General features: G+C 32.6%; 2 protein-coding genes across 3 annotated transcripts in view; one reads left to right on the top strand and one right to left on the bottom strand.

Moving 5' to 3' along the window:
- LOC111503012 (uncharacterized) overlaps window positions 1-13,114 on the top strand; it is an 86,647-nt gene extending 73,533 nt beyond the window's left edge. For both annotated transcript variants that reach the window (XM_023157208.2, XM_023157209.2), the window contains exons 3-7: window positions 161-468; window positions 4,717-4,875; window positions 7,163-7,328; window positions 9,945-10,237; window positions 12,833-13,114. In XM_023157208.2, coding sequence (XP_023012976.2) covers window positions 161-468; window positions 4,717-4,875; window positions 7,163-7,328; window positions 9,945-10,237; window positions 12,833-12,968 — 1,062 coding nt within the window. In that variant the 3' untranslated portion in view covers window positions 12,969-13,114. The remainder of the gene's footprint in view (window positions 1-160; window positions 469-4,716; window positions 4,876-7,162; window positions 7,329-9,944; window positions 10,238-12,832) is intronic.
- Window positions 13,115-16,898: 3,784 nt separating this feature from the next.
- LOC111503015 (uncharacterized) lies at window positions 16,899-21,971 on the bottom strand. Its single transcript, XM_023157211.2, has 5 exons — window positions 21,725-21,971; window positions 21,310-21,534; window positions 20,804-20,925; window positions 20,537-20,747; window positions 16,899-18,201 (listed from the first exon to the last, which is right to left on the bottom strand). The coding sequence occupies exons 2-5, from the start codon at window positions 21,510-21,512 to the stop codon at window positions 18,117-18,119; spliced, it is 621 nt and encodes a 206-aa protein (XP_023012979.1). The 5' UTR covers window positions 21,513-21,534; window positions 21,725-21,971; the 3' UTR covers window positions 16,899-18,116.
- Between the last annotated feature and the right edge of the window lie 1,748 nt (window positions 21,972-23,719).

The raw sequence follows: 23,719 nt of genomic DNA, 5'->3' as shown, positions 1-23,719 counted from the left end.
TCTCGTTATTTGATAGCCGGACCTCGTATGTGACAAGAGCACTTTTTTACTCATATAATTTAAGAGGACGGATTTCTCCGAGTAAACCAAAACGTTCATTTTTGTGAACGTACATAAAAGTATATTGTTTTTATTCATCAAAGACTTTCACTTTTTTCAGAACACAACTACCCCATTTCCGCAGAACAACTACGGACAACCATATCATCAACACCACCATCGTAATTCAGATTATCAAAAACAATGTCGCGACAGTTTACGTAAAGGCCCCCTGAATCCTGCTACTCCCATCGATGTCGGTTTCAGTGATTTCTCCGCAGAGACTACAAGTTACGATTATTATTACCAGGAAAATGGCTTTCAACATGGTCCCTTACGAGAATCCCGAAACACCGACGTCACGTTTTCCGATGACAGCGGTTCAACGAGGTTGCCGTATTTTGAGTTTGATGATGAATCCGACAAAAGGTCAGTTTTGTGGGTGTATTCTTGTTAGTAACAATATTCAAACTTCCCTCCTCTGAAGATGAAACGAATTGAAGTCTAACGTTTCTTATGCAAATGTTCCTAATTGTAGATGTAACCCTATACCTACATAAAAGAAATGCCATTGAAATGAAATGCTTCATTCAAAATAGGATACATCCTAATATACAACAGTGATAATAATGTTAATATTAATATACTTATAAACACAATAATAGAAAAAAAAGATCTACTGATATTTGTTAAAAAGTAGTCTTACCTACGATAATTGAAAATACAAAAACAAATAATAATACATAATAATTTTTGGTATCACCTTAATGGTCTCTTAAATGGTCTAATACAGGGGTCTCCAAACTACGGCCCGCGGGCCAAATCCGGCCCGCCAGTGTCATCAATCCGGCCCGTGACAGCCAATTATTTACTGTGATCAATCTGGCCCGCGACAGCCAATGATTACCTAATTGTTGTTACTATTGCTGTGATAAGTTGAAGAAGAAAACACAGAATGATAATTACTCGGTTTTATTTACTTGCAAGGTAAAACTTAACGACAGAAATGGTGACAAAGAAAACTTAACTTAAGTATCTAAGTTTAAGCATATTAATAACTAACAAATAATTGAAATGAATCACAGTAAAACAAAAACACTAATGAGATTTATGTAATTGTGATTTTCCACCGAGAATACTTTGTAGTTGTGGATCAATTTTACTTGTACTAATTATCAAAAGAGATTTAAGATGCTCATTGGTTAATTGAGATCTGTAAACATTCTTTGTGTACTTCATCTTGGAAAACGTTTTCTCATACAAGTAAGTAGTACCAAAAACAGAAAACAACCCACGAGCAAATTTATGCAAATTATCAAATTGTTCCAGTGGCAGACTCTTATAAAATTCCAACAAAGATGAATTTTGATATTTGTTCTTAAGCATATCACTGTACCGTAAATCAATAATTTCCATTTAGACTTCCGGAGCCAGGGTTTCAATGTCAGAATCAAAAGGATTTTGAAAAAGCTTAATTTCATTGGCAATGACATCAAAATCTGAAAAACGAGTATCAAAATTTATCTTCAAAGCACTCAAAGTTTCGATTGCAAAATTGACGGGAATTCAGTCTATGTAGTGTGGCTGAATATTTCACATGTTTCAAAATGTGTGAAACATTTTTTACGTAATTGCGATTGAAATAGTATTATTTTCTGCCTGAAGGATTTGATATTGGTGTATAAATCAGGGAGAAGCTGATTTTCTCCTTGCAATCTCAAATTCGGTTCGTTCATATGATTTGTCAAATCGACATAGAAGGCTAACTCCCACATCCATTCACTATTTTCTAAATCGGCAAAAGGGCGCTGCTTCTCATTTAAAAAAAATTCGGTCTCTGCTCGAAGTTCAAAAAAGCGCTTAAGGACTTTTCCGCAACTAAGCCAGCGTACGGCAGTATGATATGGTAAATAATTTTCTCCAATCTGTTGAATAAACTCGCGGAATTGTCGGTGATTCAGCCCAGTGGATCTGATGAAGTTAATAACTGATATGACTGGTTTTAGAACTTCAGACATATTCAAACATTTTCCGCACAAGGACTGTTGATGAATGATACAATGTAAGACTAATGGTTTTGAACCACCATCATTTTCTACAGCCTTTGACACAAGTGCAACCACTCCTTTATTTTTACCATACATTTGCTGATGTCATTAATGTAAATCAAGATTAGCAATAGCCCTAAAATACTTCCCTGCGGAACCCCGTGGTTTATGCTCATTGCTGTTGAGACAAACTCATTAATTTTGGTTACCTGCTTCCTTCCTGTAAGGTAATCACTGATCCAATCAAGTAATTTTCCTTTAATGCCATATTTTTTTATTATTCAAATTAATATTTTACGAATAACCGTTTCAAACGCACGTTTAAGATCTAAAAAATTCATCGGTATGAGATTTAAACCCAGGTCGTCGTTATGGTAGGCTTTATCCTTAGCCTCGACACCAACGTAGGGTATTAGTGGGCCAATCTCTTCGGAGGAATGAACACATTGATTATATAGTAACTAAACTACATAAATTAATCTATGAATTTTATCAGCTTAGGAATATTATAAACAGGGAAATGATACTGATGGTGTATTATGCCTTGCCTAACTCCATAATATGGGGTGGTACCTAATATGTATCAGGTTTAGAAATAAACAATACGATTTGTAGGTTTGTATTTGATCAATAAAAATATGTAGGAACGACAAGTAATCAACTGTATGTCGTAACTGACAGTTGACACTTCTGTCATTGCACAGAGCACATTATTAGAATATCTTAGAGCATAACACTCTTCCCCACTCAAAGATCTAGACGTTCAGGGAGTTTGGTTGTAGGAGCACTACGTCTGAGTTCAGGTTTAGATACAGGAGGTGAAAAAGGAGGCCTATGTACAGATTCTGTTCGAACACCGATAGGGTTAAGTTCAGAATAAGTTTTGAGAAAATAATTTCCCAAGTTAAGCTTAGGTGCCTCTGGAACAAGTGAAGGTGTTATAGTTGAAGTCATAGTAAGACTCGACACATTAAACTGTGGTTGTGAGACACCTTTTCGCATGTGATCCACATGTACAAATTTGATATGGTCATTAACTTTGAATAAATAAGTATTTACACTTGAAACCTTAACAACTTCATCTACGACCCATTTGATATCATTATCTCTATTTTTGATGAACACTTTCTCATTCACAGCTAACATTTTAGGCAATATAGAATTCTTTGATGGTTTATAACCACTAGTTCTTTTACCAAATGTTACCAATGATACTACTCTACGACATCCGGAAAAATTAAGGGTAACTTGGTACGCGATATAAATCAAATTCAAAAGAATTCTGACATACGGTTCGAAAGAAATAATTTAATGTTAAACGAAAATAAAACTCAACACGTCATTTTTACATCAAACACCTCTTGGGTTGAAGGACACAGTGTTAAACTCTTAGACATACATCTAGATGATAATTTGAACTGGTTAGACCACATTGAACAACTTAGCATTCAACTGTTGAAATATACATTTCTTCTTCGGAAATTGAAATATATAATCTCTCAACAGGCGCTATTATCAGCTTACTACGCTTTTTTCCATTCTCACATCTCATATGGAACAATTCTCTGGGGAAATAGTACTAATGCAAATAGGATATTTATGTTGTAAAAAAAGGCCCTAAGGATATTATCTGGGGCTGGTTTCTTAGACTCCTGTAGACCCTATTTCCTTTCGATGAAAATAATGACAGTACCTTCTATTTATCTGTATCAACTTTTGATAGATATTCATAAAAATGAATCAACATTAAACATAAATTTTGATTTCCAAGATCATGAGACTAGAGGCTGTGATTTGTTGAGGGCCAGTAGATTCAGACTGAAAAGGTCAAGCAGAACCTCTATCGATGTCAACTTATACAATATTATACCTCCCCATGTCAAAAAGTTAAATCAATACTTGTTCAAAAAGTATCTGAAATATCTATTGATTTCAAATTGTGTTTATTCTACTGACGAGTATTAGCTGTATTATCCAGAGAAACACAAATAAACGGCGAAACAGTATAATATTCATTCTTGGGTAATAATGTATGTGTGTATATGTGACTTATCTTATTTGTATCTTACTTGTATACATCTAAAAGGTCAAAAGGATCAATTATCTATTATTGAATGAATTTACAGACAGAACATTGAAATTTAAGGTCAATGGCGAACGGAATGAAGCATCTGCATTTCCTATACATTTGCCTTTCCTAAATACAATGCTGATGAAAATATTGCCCATCTGACTAATCTTGAAACTGACATTGAAGGTACGGCTTCATTCGGATTTGTTTGTAATGGTTGATGATCGGTTATAAGAATGAAATGTTGACCATATAAATACTTATGGAATCGTTTGATACCGAAAATAATTGCCAACACTTCACGTTCTAAGTTGGGGTAATTTTTCTCTCGTATTTTGAAAACTAAATATGAAAATATAATTTAATAATAGCACAAAGTATCGGTTATATAACACGGTAATATAAGATGAATAATAATAACAACAAAAATTCATTCTGTATCAAGAGTTTCACTATTATTTGGAAATATGTAATAGTTTCCTGTACATCAACTCAAGCTTAATCAGTGTACTTATTGAAAAGACTTGAATCCAAGCTCATTGATCTTTCACATTACAGGTATTCCAGAAATACTTTTTCTGAACGAGGTTCAAAGAGGCCGAAAACATCACCAGACAATAAAAGAACAAACCAAATTGTACATAGTAAAGACTTAAGAAAAGTTTATCCCAACCAAGATAACCAGTGGGATCGACTGTATCAAGAGATACAAACACCGTAAGTTAATTTTATTTGTGTTGGAAAATTAAGGGAAAACAGAATAATCACGATTAATTTTAGAATTTATTTATTGAATTAGGATTCCCTAATATACAGGTTAGCTAACTTAAAATATAATATAATCAACAATGAATCAATGAAGTCGCCCCGGAGCGCCAATTAATTTTTATTGTTATTTTTATTTTATTTTTATCGTTGTTTTAATATATGTATATATACAATTTATATAAATAATACAACTTTATATACATACATAATTTGAACTGAACAAAAAGGAATTTTTCAATTTCCATCATAAATATATTTTAACAGTTCGCTCTTGAAAATCTTTAATGATAGAGTAGATTCAATTGAATCAGGTAAATCATTGAATTGGACAAAACCTTTAAAAAATAAACTGCTCATACTATTTCTTGTATTTGTTCTATTTATATGAATGTGACTGTTGTGCCTAGTAGAATGGTGATGAATGTCCTTATTGAAAGTTATTAATGATAGCAAGTATGGTAGGGTCATTTTATTTAATATTTTATAAATGAAAACCATGGAACAATAGAATAATCTTTTGGATACCGAGAGCCATTGTAGAGCAGATAGCATGGTAGAAATTGGTGTATACCTGTTACATTTTAAAATTATTCTCATTCCTCGATTTTGTAGTTTTTATATTTGTTGCACTTTGTTCAAATTAAAAGAAAATAAAATAGATGCACAGTAGTCAAAATGGGGTTGGATTATTGATTTATATACCATAATTTTTGTATCTGTTGATAAGTTATTGGCGATTCTTAAGAAGAAATATAATTTTTTTGCAATCTTTTTTCAATATATTTGAAGTGGTCGTCGAATGATAAGCAATTATCAAGTTGAAATCCCAAATACTTCACTGATGTTACTATTTCTATACGTTCATCTTCAATTTTTATATTTATGTTGTTTGAATTTATTTGATTATACATATTTGAATTTAGTAGTAATTATCATTGCTTTTGTTTTCTCAACGTTAAGTTTCATTTTATTGGTTTTCAGATATTTTTCTACTTTCTCTAGAACGTCATTCATTCTGCCAACAGTTTCTTCTAAATTTACTCCAGTACAGGCCAATAAGGTATCATCTGCAAATAAGTTGATGAACTCACAGTCTGTAAATAATTGAATATCATTCAGATACAGAATGAATAATAGGGGACCAAGCACACTACCTTGTGGCACTCCAGTGTGATTTGTTATATATGATGAGAAATAATCGTTCACATGTACTCTCTGTTTCCTATTTGATAAATAATTACTTATCCATTCATAAACCATCCCCTCAAGCTCATATCTTCTCAGCTTCTGAAGCAAAATACTTCTATCAATCGTTTCAAAGGCCCTTTTGAAATCTAAAAAGACAGCTACATATTTACCTTTATCTGTTTCATTAGTTTCATTTTTTTATTTGATCATATTAGTCTAATTTTTGCTTAAGAGATCCATGAAAAATGAATTCCTGCCAATGATAGCATATTTTGAGTGTTACGCTAGGAATTACTTTAGGAATTAATTTAACAAATTTAAACTATTTTATTTATAGTTTTATATGAAAATTATGTTAAAATATTATCATGAACGGAAGTATACAAACACTAAAATCAATCGCAAAAAGATTTCATCAATTTCATACATAATTCAGGATTAAGAAGCGTAGGTTAATTTTTTAATGTATCTCTACAAGAAAAAAACAAAGGCCGAATTACTTTCAATTCAAATTATAGTCAGTATCATCATTTATTATGGTCATTAAGCTCATATTCTAAATTGACCTCATCACTAACAGAAATGAAGATAGAAATCAGAAAATCTTTTTGGTTGGTAGTTTTACGAAAAATTTTAAGGATCAATAACTCAACTGCTGGAGATATTAAGAATTTCAAATATTTTTCATGATAATGCGAAACAATATAGGGTGATCCATTTGAAAATAATTGGTGACATGCTTTGGTGATGCAATATGGGAAGTAACATCAAATGTGAATATGCGAAAATGTGTTCTCCTGTATACTATTGTTGACGTGTTTTTTTATTTTGCCTGCGAACCATTTTATCAAAAGTTATTCGGGGTGGTTCGCACTGTATATTTATCAATTTATATCGGCTCAGGATCGTGTTTGTTTTGGACAACTCTGGTACTGTTCATCTCCTAATAACTCCACCTATTTTTCAAGCGAAACCTACAAAAATATAATAAAACTAAATAAATATGTTGCTGCACATAACCAACTAATATTTGATTTGTTTTTTATAGATGTGATAATGTACCTGTACCCAATGTACCCAAAAGAATACCAACTAGAATGTCTGACAGACCCCACAGTTCTCTTAGTTCAGGTGTTACAAGTGCCATCGCCATTGTTCATGGCTGTGGCGGCAAATGTCAAACATTCGAAAATGTTTGTTACTTTTTCTTGCAGGTAAAGTAATGTAATTATTTATACGAAACGTATAAAATCGAATTATTTTGTAAGAATTATCAGAATGATGATTTTCCTCCTGGCTTTCTTCTCATATCATTTACCTGATTCCACAATTGATTTAATATCTTTCTGAGCATAAGCTAGTGTCGCCTCAATTGGAAAAATAAACCTTTGCGGTGGTTATTCAAATATTTTTCCAGTTTATCAGTGGATTCGAATTATAAGTATTTCTAATACTCTTTCAGAAAGAGTTATTATAGTAAATATCTTTGATAAAATGTATTACACAAATCCACCTGTCGAGTTTTCATCGAGGATTAAAAACATAAGTTATTCAATATTTCAAATAAAATACATGATTGTGTGTTCGATAATTTAAGTTTGTTAAAATTTACATTTTGAAAGTGAATCCTGAAATAAACAAATATTAACAAATCTTCGAGTCCTAATGGCTCATCAATTTATTTTGCAAATAACTAATTTTAAATATTATATTGAGGAGAGATACATACATATAAGAAAATGAATATTTTGAAATAAACCCTTTTTGATTTCTGTCAGACAATTGATACATGGGATGTTTCTTCTCCGTTTGGGGCTTTGTTCACAAGATGGAGCTGTTACTAGTTCACAAATCTTTCTCTTGGACGAAGGTTTCATACATGCAGTGGAGCTACTTTGAAATTAATTGAGTCCCAGGCACTTTGCTGTTTGGGTCGGATCTTTCCTCCACTGACGAGAGGTAATACCTCGAAACCGGTCTGTAGGTGAATTACTTGAATAATTTCAGTATGGTCCTGCTGCTGAATGAACGAGACACATCTGCGAGATTGAAATCTGTGAGGTATCTTGCATAAATGTCCTTGGATATAATTCAATGTCTAAAGTGGTATTAGCCGGGGAAGTAATTGTTTTCCGGCAGGGTTTTACCAGAACCTAAGGTATAGGTACTTTACAAGAGATGAATGTTTCGAAATTGTATTTCAAAATATCTATTTTCTTAAGTGGATAATGGTCCTACCTGTTAGAAAATCACTTGAATCTGAAGATGGCAATAAGAATCTTTCCAATAACTTCAAAGTTAATGTATGCATCCTCAAATATTTACAACAGAAATTTTGATCGTTTGTAACATAAACATTAATAATAATAATAATATTTATTAGTCTCAAGAAACACACAGTTTTTAAACATGTCAATACAATTTCTAAAATAGGTTTGAGAGGGTAAGATTTGTCAGTATAGTTTTTAAAAAATGCTTGTAGATAAATTAGATTTACAAAAAAAAATGCAAGTTAACAAGATAAAATTCCAATCTTATAAGACTTTTGACTAAAATAAAAAGCCATGAGCTTTTACAAATTATAAACACATAGCTAACATATTATATATATTCAAAGTTGAGTGAAAGTTCGGGAGGTGACCACAAAAGTGTCTCTTCTTGGATAACTTCGAAAAATTGATCAATTTCATATAAGGAATGTTTGGTTAATATTTTCTTCAATAAGTTTTTGAATCTTCTAAATGACAATTTAGAAGAATAATTAGATTAGCGGTATTCTAATCTGTATGAAAGAAAAAGTAAAGGTAAAATTTGACCAACCAAAAAAAAAGAAAAAAAACGACAAACAACATGAAAAGCAAAGAAAGTTGGTGAAGTAAATTGTTGTGTTTTGAATAGTAGGTTATTTTATCAACATGGATACGTAATGCGATCAGACAATATAATATAGTAAGATGATGAAACCAAGATAGTTACTTAGTAACTTACAGTATTTGGATATCTTATAAAATTAGTTTATTTTTTTAGTAGAATCATAATAAGTGTATCGTTTGTAGTGATAAATTTTATAATATTTGTTTTATAAATTTTGAAGTTTAAGACATCCCTTGTTTCTTTTGGCAGTATGTTGTACAATTTCGGTGCAAAATAATATATTGTTGTTTGTGAATAGCATTTCTTGAATCGGGGTAGTGATAAATTTTGTGCATATCTACTATGTTTTTATCTTGCCAGATAATAGTTTGGTTTATTACAAAATATCCAAACAAGACGATGGTATGCATACAGGCTTTTAACGTCAAGTAATTTGATTTCGTTTTACTACTGTTTTGTAGATTTTTAAATTTTTTTTTTTTTTGGAGAAACTAGATTATTTCCAAAAAATGAACTATTTGCTTGATTGAAAATCTCAACATCACAAACAACTTCAGTGTTCGTCTGTTGTGTCTAATGCAGATTTATATACTTTTTCTTTCAAATTAGTTACCCTGAAGAAATGTATATAAATTCAGAATGAAATTGGCCTCATAGAATAGATTGGATTTATTTTTTTCAAAATTTAAATAGTTTTCTCTTGACTGCTGTTATTATCATGTGACTGAATACGTTCAATAATTATATAATAGAATTCGTTGAAGGCAATTACTTTTGCTATTCAAAAGAGTTGATTTTTTACCATTGATTGAAAAGTTCTTGCTTGTGTCTTACGGAATATCATCCTTCCTGAAAATCAAATCATTCATTTTTTTCCTTCAAATTATTGCTTGAAAGTGTTAGAATATCAAATATTTATACAAGTATCTGCTACTGACATATACTTACTTTTGCAGTTGATATTCACAATGGGAATTCTTATTGGAGTTTCGTTGTGCATAGCAGGTATAGTATTAAGAAAATCAGCAGCACGTAACCTGCAAGTCCTCGTGTATATAGGAGTTCTACTCGCACTCGTCAGCAGCCTACTCTTGGGGATTCAGTGTAATGCAAGAATCACAGCTCGAAAGAGGAGAAAAGCCATACAAATGGCGAAACGAGCACCAATTCCACTGGAAAATTTACATTTAAGAGCTAATCCACTTCATCAACAGCCACTGATGACTAGGAATAGTATCAAAAGCCAAAGGTATGCAAAATTAAACTTCATGTTTCTGTAACCTACAGGCTAATAAATATGAAACAAGAGAGGTATATATTATACGAGGTCTTTTCAAAAAATAAGTTGAATGTTCAAGTTTCGCGGGCTACGTACATTCGATCAGCAATTTTTTTATGTTGGTAAACTCGTCTCGAACATATGTACACAGTTTTAACTGTTTACCATGTTTAGTTTGTTGGTGAGAGTCATAAAAGTTAGAAGTGTTTTGTCTGTTCGCCAATTTTCTGCTATCAAAAATGATGGATCGAAGAATTTGCATAAAATTTTATGTATAAAATAGAATTGTCAAAAACACTTGAAATCATGACAGTGGCATACGGTGATTTTACTCTGAGTTACAAAATGTTTACAAGTGGTACAAGCACATCAACAACTGATGGAAATGATGAGAAAGTGAAAGAAATTGTTATGGAGAATCGTCGAATCACTATTAGAGAAGTTACTGAAGATATCAGTCGACTCATGTCATGCAATTTTATCAGAAATTTTGCGCATGAAGCGCGTGGCGTCGAAGTTTGTTACAAAATTTCTGAATTTTGACCAAAAAAAACCGTTGCATAAGCATCGCTCAGGAATTGTTGAATGATGTTAACGGCTATCCATATTTGCTTAAAAGTGTCATAACTGGTGACGAATCATGGGTATATGGTTATGACATTGAAACCAAAATCCAATCGTCCCAATAGAAGAGCTCAGGAGAACCAAAATTAAAAAAACACGCTAAATTCGATCAAATGTCAAGGGTTTCTTCACTGTTTTCTTTGATCACTATTACGTATTGCATCAGGAGTTCTTGCCATATGGTCGTACAGTTATATTGGTCTTGTCACATGGTCGAATTGTTTGCGATATGCATTACGAAGAAAACATCCGGTATTGTGAAAAAAAATCATGGCTTTTGCATCACGATAATGCACCTGCTCACTTGTAATGTTTTGGCCAAAAATAACACAGTAATCATGCATTAGCCACCGCATTCAACTTATTTGGTCCCCTGCGACTTTTTCTATTTCCAAGATTGAAGAGACCATGGAAGGATGGCGTTTTGTGACGATTGAGGAGATGAAAACCGAATCGCTGAGAGGGTTCAAAGACATACCAAAAAGTGCACATCAGAACTGTTTTGAGGATTGGAAAAAACGCTAGCACAAGAGTATTATATCTGAGGGGGACTACTTTGAAAGTGACAAATAGAAACACATGGATAAACGAATATTTTTTGAGAAATAACTTTATTTTGGAACAGAACTCGTATAAAAAAAACAAGACAGAATGGTCTCATGAACTCGTATTTTTTTTAAACGCTTTATATTAGCTTCACCCGTATTTATGTATGTTTGTTGGTTTGTTTGTAACTCTCAAGGTCGGGATATGTATTTAACAGAATTATCGACATTAATGCTTGATCTATTCGCGGGCAGATGGCGCTGCACGTAACCTCCTTGATATAATTCGAACTCACTTTACATGTATTTCTTTATTTGAAAAAGTATTTTTTTATCAACACACGCGCATGCTGCCTTATTTGTAACCCTCCTTTGCGCGCCTGCTGCCTTCTTGGTAGCTGATTTTCAGGCTCCGTCTCTGGAATCGGAAAATATCAATGGTCATTTTACTAAACAATATACTGCTGATTGATCCCAAAATTTAGATAAAATAAATATAGTTTAAAAAGACTAAAAAATACACTTTTATAGTGTATTTTTTGTTCGTTATTGTTTTAAGCTAATTTTAAAAAAATATATTTTTAACTTTTTAGTTCGATGTTCTTTAAAAGCGCATTTTTTATTTCTTCAAACTATATTTATTTCAAACATTATTTAACATTTAACAAACATTATTTATTGTATTTGTATGAGTTCTTATTAGTTTTCATTGAAACTGCAATAGGTGCAAAATCCATTTGTGGGGCAGCTCATTTAACTAAGTGAACCTATTTAGAGAAATTAAATTATGGAACAATTGAAAATCACAAATACCTCTGTTAGTGCCAAAAATACAAAGTAGTAATTTAGAGTGAGTAATTGAACGTGATGAACAGTTAATTTTTTTTGTTTAAAAAAGCTACAAGTTTAACAAAAAATGTGGGAGACTTCCGAATGAAGGAAGAAAAAAATAACTTCTATAAAAGGCTTTCATAGAGACTGTAGATCATGCACAAAAGTTTCTTCAAGATACAAATTAAAATTTAAAAAAATAAATTGATGGGTGTAGATGGTAGAAAATCATAATGAAGAAAAGATAATTGAAACTTTTTTTGCAAATAAAAGTGGTAAAAAACATAGAAAGTTTCAATTCTCTTTTCTTCATAATAAAAAATCTTTCAAAAATAACTATTCCCAAACAGCAGTACTGCAACAACAAAGTTCTCATCTAAATCTAGCCGATATATTCTTGAAATGGTACACTTTCATTTTTGTACACACATCAATAATTTCATGGATACAAATTGGTGGGAAATTTGTGAAAGTTTTTGCTAATTTTCAACGGTGATTGATTACAGAACTATATTTATTACTTATTTATAGAATTCATAGTAATTAGTATTTTTTCATTTTTCAGAGTAATGCACTTGCCACAAGTTCATTCAAACCTTACACGTCCACTACCTAGCAGACCAACGGATCGTGATTCTCCTTCGATGATAGAAGAACCAGGAATTCCTTGGTGGAGAAGAAAAGATCTCAATACCCACTGAAGAGTTTTTCTAAATGAAATCGTTGTATTATAATAATATGTAGATAGTGAGACGAAAGTGTGAAAATTGTTAGAAATATTGACTGAACTGTAACAAGGAAAAAAAAAAATTTTATATTTGCAATACAATTTTCAAATAATTGAGAATTTTTTTCATTTTTGCAACTTTTGTAGGTCCAGATTTCTTTGTACTCTGAGATTTACAGAAGCCCTTTAAAACCTTTTCCTTCTGACATTTGTTTAAATATTGCTGATTGTTTTTTGTTGAATGTTAGAGGTACAGGCTTCCATTGTTGAAAAATAAAATATAATTATTAATATAAATAAATATAGGTATTACAATAAAAAATAATTACTTATAACATCTATTTTCATTTTCACTATAAAAGTTTCACAAATCCGCTATAAAAGCTATACAGTGCCTTCATTTCAAAACTTGCCACCCCTAGTACTTCGTTTAGCAGGAAGAATTTGCCGTAGGCAAAAAACACGTCAATTTAGATATCGAGGGGAAGTTCAAAACCAGTGTCAGTGGCATTTTAGGTTTAACCCTCTTACCCCTAGCTACCCCCACTTAATAATTTCAAATGGCACACCCTATCTTGTAACACGTCATTTTAAAGATCTTGAAAATCCTCGCTCAACCCTGTTTAGAAAACTGAAATTGGTTGATTCGTTCTCGTAAAATAGGGCAAAAAGAAAATGAATTATAACAAAATGCAAAAATTCATGGAACCGCTACCGCTGACTAAATAACGGTATGTTTATGTCTCTTTTTTACACAGAGTTTTTTGCTTTAGCTGAAAGTGAGATAAGGGCACACAGTTGCTTCTTGGCGTCTTGGTGAAAACATTTATCAGAATTAGTTATTCCTGAGTTTAAAGTGTTTGTCAAGTGGTGTCAGTTGCACTTACAGTAATACAAATCGTAATGGTGTGCACTTCGCAAGAAAGAACTGAAATTATGTTTATTTATGGTGCTGAAAATAGGTGTGCTCGTAAGACAGCAACAAAGCAGAAAAGCAGCCGAGAGTTCTTTCTGAAGCCGCACAGATTGAGATTTTGGGCCAATTCGTCATTGAGCCCACTACTTATATTTCGAAAGTCACTAAGTTAGTGAATATTTCAGTTGGTTCTATACACAAAGTTTCAAAACTAAACAAGTTCTATCCTTACAAAATGAGTACCTATTCTTCAGCAACTCAATGAGGATGACTATGATAGGAGAATTAAATTTTGTGAAATAATGACTGCGAGAATTCAAAATGACCAGAATTTAATAAAAAATATTTGCTTCAGTGATGAGTCAACTTTTTTTCTTAATGGCTTTGTAAATAAGCGTAACTGTAGATACTGGGATAATGAAAATCCACACTTGTTTCGAGAGGATCATATGCAATATCCACAAAAAATAAACGTCTGGGCTGGAATTCTGGGAAACGAAATAATTGGCCCTATTTTTATTGAAGAAAATTTAACTGGTCAATTGTATTTAAACTTATTGGAAAATGTGATCGATCCACTCATAACACAGTCCTTAGAACGCCAAGTTGATGAAGAAGACAACCCGCTATTGGATGAACAAAATTTACATTGTCAACAGGACCGCGCACCACCACACTACGCAATGTCCGACAGTGGCTAGATCAACGGTATCCTGACAAATGGATTGGCAGAGGCGCTCTGGAATGGCCGGCGAGATCTCCGGATTTAACGCCATTGGATTCTGGATCTAATACACAGGATTAGTGGCACATGCAGACAAATTAATAATGAAACATTTACAAAAGTCCAACAGGAATTCGAGAATAGATTGTACGTTTGCTTAGCTACCAATGGTGAATATTTTGAACACCTAATAAAGTAAGGTACATTTATTACAATGCAATGCTATTATTTTATTTTTTATTATAATTAATTTTTTTTTGTCCTATTTTAAGAGAACGGATCAACCAATTTCAGTTTTCTAAACGGGGTTGAGTGAGGATTTTTAAGATCTTTAAAATGATGTGTTACAAGATAGGGGGTGCCATTTAAAATTATTAAGTGGGGTAGCTAGGGGTAAGGGGGTTAAACCTGAAATACCACTGGCACTGGTTTTAAACTTCCCCCTCGATATCTAAATTGACGTGTTTTTTGCTTACGGCAAATTCTCCCTGCTAAACGAAATACTAGGGGTGGGAAGTTTTGAAATGAAGGCACTGTATAATAGCTTCCTCAAGCAGGAATTAATTCACTACTTTTAGATTAAAACATTTTATATTCTAAAAATATAACTATAATCTATTGTCGGAGCAGATAATGAATTCTAATCTAGTTGTAGCTACTTGAAAAGAGCGGATACAATCATTTCAATAACTAATAATAGCAGGTAAATACTGATAAAAATACTTGGTAATTAGTAAACATTATGTGAAAAACAATTGCTATTCAACTGAATTTGAGCTTTCATTATATATTGGGAATTTTTGTTCTTACTGATTTCCATACTTTCCAGAAGATCAAGTTTTGAACCTTTCTCCTGGAAATGAACAATTTTGAATTCATGATAGAACACATATCTCTCTGTAAGGGTGTAGCATACTTTGAATTTATTTTGCCATTATGGAAAATGTCTCGATGTTCCTTCATGGGTACATTGAATATTCTTTCAGTTTGACCTATGTAAAACATCGAACATGAACCATAAGACAACTAACGAGGTCTATTAAAAAAATTACATTGGTGCAACATTTCTGTCACTTCCTGTACCGTGAAATCAACATTACAATGATGAAATGTACTACTCTGTTCAAAAAATTAATCAAATTTTCATTTTTTTCAAAAAATGTTTATTTATCAATTTATATTTTGTCCCCTTTAATGTAATCCCTCTCAGATATGATATGATATACTTGTGTATAATATCTGAGAAACAGTTCTGATATGCACTTTTTAGTATGTCCTTCAATCTTGAGAAAAAGAAAAAGTCGCAGGGATCCAAATCTGGTGAATATGGTAGCTGAGACATGGTTAGGGTATTGTTTTTGGCCAAAAATTACAAACAATGACGAATGAGCAGGTACATTATAGTGATGCCAATGAATGTGATAAGAATGCTTTATGCACTATGCCACGGTAACCAAAGAAAACAATTAGCAAAACTTTGAAATTTCATCGAACTCAGCGTATTTTTTGGTTTTGACTCTTCCATTGGGACGATTGGACTTAGATTTCGATGTCATAACCACATACCAATGGTTCGTCACCAGTTATGACCCTTCTGAGTCGCTGTTAACTTCATTCAACATTTCCTGAGCGATGCTCATGCTACGGTTTTTTTGGTGAAAATTCGGCAATTTTGGAATGAACTTCGCAGCCACATGCTTTATATACAAATTCACATCCTCTCGACTTTCTGTGAAAAGCTTGTACCACTTGTAGACATTTTTCCGACTCAGAGTACAATCACCATATGCCACTGTCAACATTTCAATTTTTGGCCACTTAATTCCATTTTTTACACAAAATTTGCTGCAAATTCTTTGAACCACATTTTTCGATAGCAGAAAATCTCCTAACAAGCAAAACACTTCAAACTTTTATGCCTCTCACCAACAAACTAAACAGCTATGACTGTAAACATATGTTGAGACGACTGTACCAACAAATAAAATAAAAAAATTACTAATCGAATGAGCGTAGCCCACAAAATTTGAACATTTACCACATTTTTGAACAGACCTCGTATACCAGGCTTAGGATCTAGTCCACACCTCGAGTTACAATGTTTTAGGAATGATGAAAAAAACTCATTTAAACCCAAAATATACTTTTAATTTTTATTATTATTAGGCAAATCATTTTTTAGAAGTGTCATAAACTGAATATCATAACAAGAAAAGTATACAATAGTTGAAGTACTAATTTAGGAATGTTTAAAAACATTGGAAATTTTGATTTACTTATCACTATTTGAGCACTAAATTTATCTGCAAAGTTTATTTGTTGCAAAATATACTGAGTATATTCATTTTTATAGACAAAATGAATACACAATTTTCAAAACAAAGCTTTCTATATATTTTATGGACGAAAATCTGGATGGATCCGGACTATGAGCGTTGACTGAATCAAAAGTCTAATTAATAATCTCCACAGGTCAATACCTAAACCTAGATAAATATTAAAATATAAAAAATCATCCTTCAATATATTTCGTAAACAAAATATCTGAAATATAGATATAAACTACATTGCCAGTAGAAAAATATAACATCAAAATATAAAAAATATTTAGGGCTCTATTTGACATTAAAATCAACTATTATATATGTCACATGTTGATAACTAAAGAAATCGATAGAATAAAATGAATTTAGTAGTAAAAAATCTTCAACGCAAGGTTTTGGTGTTTACTGAAACATTAATAGTAAAATTACTAGAAACATTTTATAAACAAAATAGTCAGTTGTTTGACCTATAATATATCCACTCGATGTTGAAACATATTGAAAGAAATTGCATTGAAAATTTTGTTCAAGCTATAATTCAAGTTAGTTAAATTGCAAGAGTACACTGTCTATTTTGCATAAATAAAAATAATTATATTTATATAAAGAGAAAGTCCATAACATTTTACCAATATTCTTCTTAGAACAACTACGACCTAGCATAATCATTCAAGAAAATAAACTTACATGATTCAGATAATAATTTTATCACACAATATGATAATATTCATCTTATGCTGCCTATAATATATCAATAAAAAATTCAAATATTTTATACATATTCGATATTTTCTTGGCCATACTTCCACAAATGAGATTCAAAGCAGAAATAATTTGTTATCCTAAATTTAGAAAATTCGATTACTAATGATGATTTACATTGTTCAAATGATAATTGTAAATAGTAATAAATAATGGTTACCACATAACTTTCAAGTTTGGCGGAATGTAAGAACAAGTTATTCCAAATATTTATCTTATCCTAAGTAATAATGGTTTTTCAAAAAGGCATAAGTAAGGGAATTCATCGTTTCAGAAATTATTTATAAGGACAACACAAATGAAAAAATATTCTAGATTAGTAAGGTGAAGTCTTCAAGTTTTCCTAAGTACGTGACATGCATTAAGTACTCAAAAGAACAAGTGTTTGGTTATGTTTTAAGTTTCTTCATGAGCGGCGGTATTTAGAGGACGTAAAACAATTCTTGGATCTCTTTCAACCATACGATCGGTATCCTCGTTTCTGAAATTCAAACAAGTAATATAAAATTTTCGACCAAATACGCCATCGATTATAAATCTATACAAAGTACAGCGCGATGACCGTCGGTTAGCCGTATTTTGAGAAATAATAGGATTCATTTCTAGAAAATTGGCAAATATAGTTTTTTTTCAATAATCGAATAAAAATAGTAGCGTTTTCCAACACTTCTGGTTATACCGGAAATTGGTACCAACTTCCAGTATATTTTTCACATTTTTTGAATACCCAGCATAATTCTAAGGTGAGTTTAGGTAATACAGCATAGAGTGTATAGAGATAATTTATTTGTTTACTCAAAAATACTAGGTATTCAGCTCTCGAGTGAATCCCTCATAAATAAGCTATTATTGATTTATCGAAATACTTTACTCCATCGTCTTGTAAGAGTAATTTCCAAAATTTTATACAAGATGTTCCGAATCGATGACTAATTCTGAAGATATAAAAATTAGTTTTGTTGTAAATAACAATTCGATGAAGATATCAATCAATCAATTTATTCATTGTAAATGAAGCATTACAACGTCGTTATTTCCTTAGTATTAAAATTAAAATACATATACACAGAGATGCACAGATCAAAATAAAATAAATATATACAAAATTATCATGCACATGTGAACCTACAAGAGATGTAGTACATGTATTATTCATTTATAAAATCTTCTATTGAATAGAAACATTTTTCTATTAGGACATTTTTCAGCCAGATGGAGAATTCATTCGAGTGTTTCTTTTTTGCAAAGTCTGGAATTTTATTATATAATTTTGCGCCCCAATAATCGCATCCTTGCTGTGTTTTCTTCAATCGATGAAGAGGAACTTGCAGCAAATCTTTATTTCTGGTATCATAGGAATGATTGAGTACATTTTTTGAGAACATCTCTGGATTTGCGTGAACATATTTTAGACAACTATATATATATATATATATATGCACTGGGAATGGTGAGGATTATATGTTGACGAAAAGCCTTTTTGCAGCTATCTCTATAGAATTCTGATGGCTTTTTTTTGCTGAACAAATATTTTGTTTGGATCAGAACTTGTGCCCCACAAAAGGATTCCGTAAGTTGCTATGCTGTGGAAGTTTGAAAAATAGGTTATTTTAGCCGCCTGATGTGTTGAAATTGTTTTCATTCTCCTTATACAATATATTGCTGAATTAAGCTTCTTACTCATTTTGCTTATTTGTACCTTCCAATTTACTTTTGAGTCCAGATGTATTCCAAGGAATTTTAGTGATTTTTCCTCTGTATTGTTTTTGCTTGACATCATTAGCCTTTGAGTTTTTTCTTTGTTTAGCAGGAGTATATTTGCCGTAAACCAAATATCTGCTTCGGCTAGAACTTGCTCTGTCTGTTGTCTTATGTCACCTTCATCTTTGCCTTTAACTAGAAAAGTTGTATCATCTGCATATGCACTTGATGCATAAATCTTGATATTTTCGAGAAGATCGTTTGTGTAGATGATAAACAGAATTGGTCCTAAAATAGAACCTTGGGGCACTCCTTTAGTTACCGGAATTGTCTGAGATAGTGAATTTTTCCACCATGTCTATTGAAAACGATTTGACAGGTATGACTTGAGCAGTTTATGGTTTGAGATAGTTAATAAACGCTTGGAAGTTAACGATAATGTCTTTATGTGAAAAGACAATGCAGTATTTTTGAATTTTCACTTTTTTATGAAACATTTAGAATGAACAGTTTTAATTTATTATTTATTCATCTGGAATACTGTTTTCAATAAAAATCATGGCTGCAAATTAATGGCTCCAATTAACTTTTTGTAATTGTTCGAAATGAAAGTATTTCATCCTGTAGTTTTATGGTGAAGATATGTATGTTTAGTTTTTTAAGATAAACTGAAATATCTTATGAACGGTTGATTTTTCATATGGGGAATGTTTCATGACAATGAACTAAAATGACCTCGGTATTTCAAACCTATTCTGAAATATAGCGTTTTTTTTTTTTAAATGAGTTTTAGTTCATTTTTATATCTAGAATCCGTCATCGATTTCGAACACCTTGTATGACTTTTTGGAAATGTTACTCCTACAAGATTATATAATGAAGTATTTTGATGAATCTATAATAGCTTTTTTCATGTATTCTATCAAACCTCTTAATTTTATGAGAGAATCACTCAAAAGCCGAATACCTAGTTTCACAATGAAAATAATTTGTTTTCAGATTGGAAAATAATATTCTGTTTGATCAGCATTTTACTTGTACTGAAGGTTTTATAATATAATCAGAAACAGTAGACAATCAAGTGATGATCTATCATAACTGTAAAAACAACTCACATTGAATCCTTATTGTCACTGGACATCAATTTGCTCTGTTCAGTGTCTTCTTGCTGTGCTGGCTGATAAGCTACTTCCGATACAGGAGCATACTGTGCTGTTACAAGTAGATCAGTAGATGGATTCACATTGAGAGCTTGTCCGCCTGAAGTGCCTAAATGATCTTTAGCATTTTTCCAACACATCCGTCTTGTAATTCGAATGAAAAATACTAGAAAGTAGGAAGTCTGATGTAACTTGCAATTTTGTTTGATTAACAGGGCTTACCAAATAACAAAATTGATAAAGCAAAAAATATTGCACCAAACACTGTTATAACAAGATATACGTCTTCTTTATTCTCTGGGGTTTCCGAATATCCAATGGCACCATGTACTAGCATAGCCAAACTACAAAACAGCATAATTTGATTTAATAACAATATCACATCCCAAAGAATACACAGTACTTCTGGCAATATGGTAGACATTTTCAAAAAATAAAATTTTTGGTCCCTTTTTTCTCCTGTCTATTACATGGCTGTGCGTACTTAGTGTAGATAAAAATAGCTAGGTATAAAAGAAAAATACTGAAATTCACAAGCTGTAACTTTTCCTGTTTATATGTTTTGCACTCTACATAATTGTCAATTTTCATCAAGCAAATTACTGGCAGAAAAAGCAATGAATTCAAGATATTGCTAAGTGAAATAACACATATTGAAACAATATTAGTTCATAGTATTTTTCAAAATATTCCTGCCGATCATGATGACTTTGATTTCTCTAACTTACCCCAGTATGAGACAGGCAACACAAGAAGTGACCAATACCAGCGGTAGGATATTTCTCGACGGTAAACAACTGATTCCACATGGTCTTCGAGCACTCTGAGATACTGTAGAAGCCAAATAACTGATGGGTCTATCTTGCCATCGGTCCTGAGGTCCATTGGACTCGTAGGTCACAGTTGTGGGTTGGTAAACTGCTCCAGACATCTTACTGTATGTTGCAAACTTTCTGTAAATTTTGTGAAAGCAAAATTCAATTATGGGCCCATTCACTTAGAAAGACTATATTATAATTATATTTTTAGTACACAGATTTTTCATTCTTCTATAAAAGTCAGTGTTGTGAAGCTATGTCAAACAAATACAATTTTTTTTCAATTTTATGCCCTGTGACAAAGAGTTATTATAAATATACCTACTACAGTAACAAACCAGTTATTTCATTTTCAAGGTTTCTGTCCTCTTAAGGATAATATATTCGTAATTTTAGGTATGACTCAACTTCGCTTGTAGTGGAACACAGTATTTTATTTGCGTTTTCTTACTGTCTTATTTTTTAAAACTATTTTATGGTGGTTGAACGGTCAACACCTAATTATTTTAATAGTTGTTATTGTATTGAAGATTTGTTGACATCACTTAGTGACGTTTGTTTATGTGTTTTGTGACAATAGTATGTCTTGCCAGTGTTGCATGTTATCAATTCGATATTCATGATATATAGTAGATACACGTGTATCATAGAAAATTAATTTGGAAGCTTATGAAACAATCATAAATATATATTTCCTTGTCTTTGGTATAGGTAACACTTTCTTTTGGAGCTTTTCCGATTAAATTCATTACAATTTATATTTGTGTTCTATGCGACAACCTGAATCAGGAACAAATTTTATCATAAATATATATTTCCTTGTCTTTGGACAGATTGTCTATACTAAGTTTCCTATGCCAATTTTTTTCGTGAATTTACAAACGGTCGTTTATATGCCGCTCATATGGAAGATGTCGAGTGCTTTATCTCAACCTGTCATGTCGACAGGGCTGATTATGAGATGCTCTAACTGCCAAGACTGTACTAGTCAGCGGACTTTCCCGGAATAACCACTTGAAGTGCTTGGTGCTTGTGAGCAAGCCGCCGGATAATGGGCTCGACTTCCGCTTTCCGCTATGTCTCGCAGATGCTCCAATGGGATGTATCGATCGCTATTGGTCACGATACGAAGCACCTTATTCTGCATCGTCTCGAGTCTCCTTAATGGAGTCCTCTTGAGGCTGCAGAATACAGGACAAACGTACAACATAGCTGGTCTGATAACTTGTTTGTATATCAGGAGCTTATTGTCAACGCTCAGTTTGGAATTTTGTGCGATGAGAGGGTAGTTGCATTTAATTGCCGCAACCGCTCTCTGAATTGCCAAACTTAAATGTTCATGAAAATTCAAGATATTTCGCGCGTCTTTGTTCTTCCACACACTTGTCTTGAATCATCAATTTCCTGAAAATCTTCACATCAGTGAATTTCTTCGTGAAATTGACAAGTTCAGTCTTTGTCGGATTCAGTCTTATCTTATTCCTCTCCATGTATGGTAAGACTAACCGGTCTAGATGTATCTGAATTTGACGTGTTGCTACCTTGCTTGAAAATGACGGGGGCATATATGGCAGTATTATCTGCATACATGCCTACATTCGTTTTCGCGAACATGGAAAAGTCGTATGTATAGAGAGAATATAGGTGTGGTAATAGACAAGACCCCAGTGGAACCCCTGCATGTATGCCGTCCACATTTTCGCGATAAATCCCTCTGTCCAAACGGTGTCAAAGGCTTTTTGTATGTCCAACAGAACCATAACTGTATTCATCTTCTGGTGAAAGGCCTTCATTATTCCGTGGACCAGTCGGAACAGATGTGAGGTCGTATTACGACCCTGCCTGAATCCAAGCTGTTCCTCCGGAACAAGTTTCAGCTTCTTTTCCCGACGAAGAAGTCTGCTTAATAGTACTTTGTCAACGATCTTGGCGACCGTGCAAAGCAGCGAGATCCACGGATAGCTCTCCATTTGATTCTTAGGTTTTCCTCATTTGTGAATGGGTATCCTCTCCGCACACTTCAGGCAGTCTGGATAATGTTGCAATCTGATAATCCCGTTGATGATATGTACCATCTGTACAAGATTTGCTCGGCAGGTTCCGGAGTAGAATTGCTCCAATGCCATCGCTGCCAGGTGCCTTATGTATTGGCAGGCGTTTTGTTGAATCTCTCACCTCCTCAAAGTCGGTAAGGACTTTGCCAGACATAATCGTTCAGGCGGGGAGGAGACATGGAACGCACCTTCCTCGCCGTCTCGGTGATGTTTCTGTGCCCATCAGTGATGTCTGATGAACATTATAGAAATATTCGCCGAACACT

This window comes from Leptinotarsa decemlineata, unplaced genomic scaffold (assembly GCF_025532065.1).
Source record: "Leptinotarsa decemlineata unplaced genomic scaffold, Ldec_3_MD MMD2_tig00004307_RagTag_RagTag, whole genome shotgun sequence".
Lineage (NCBI taxonomy): Eukaryota > Metazoa > Arthropoda > Insecta > Coleoptera > Chrysomelidae > Leptinotarsa > Leptinotarsa decemlineata.
The sequence above is the reverse complement of the archived record's forward strand: the minus strand, read 5'-3'. Positions and strand labels throughout refer to the sequence as shown.

Excerpts from the sequence above, each read along its gene's own strand:
- LOC111503015 (XM_023157211.2), bottom strand. The coding sequence starts at position 21,512 with ATGTCTGGAGCAGTTTACCAACCCACAACTGTGACCTACGAGTCCAAT. Across the intron at positions 20,926-21,309 it reads GTTGCCTGTCTCATACTGGG|TTTGGCTATGCTAGTACATG; the intron begins GTAAGTTAGAGA and ends GCTGTTTTGTAG. Across the intron at positions 20,748-20,803 it reads TTTATCAATTTTGTTATTTG|TATTTTTCATTCGAATTACA; the intron begins GTAAGCCCTGTT and ends CCTACTTTCTAG.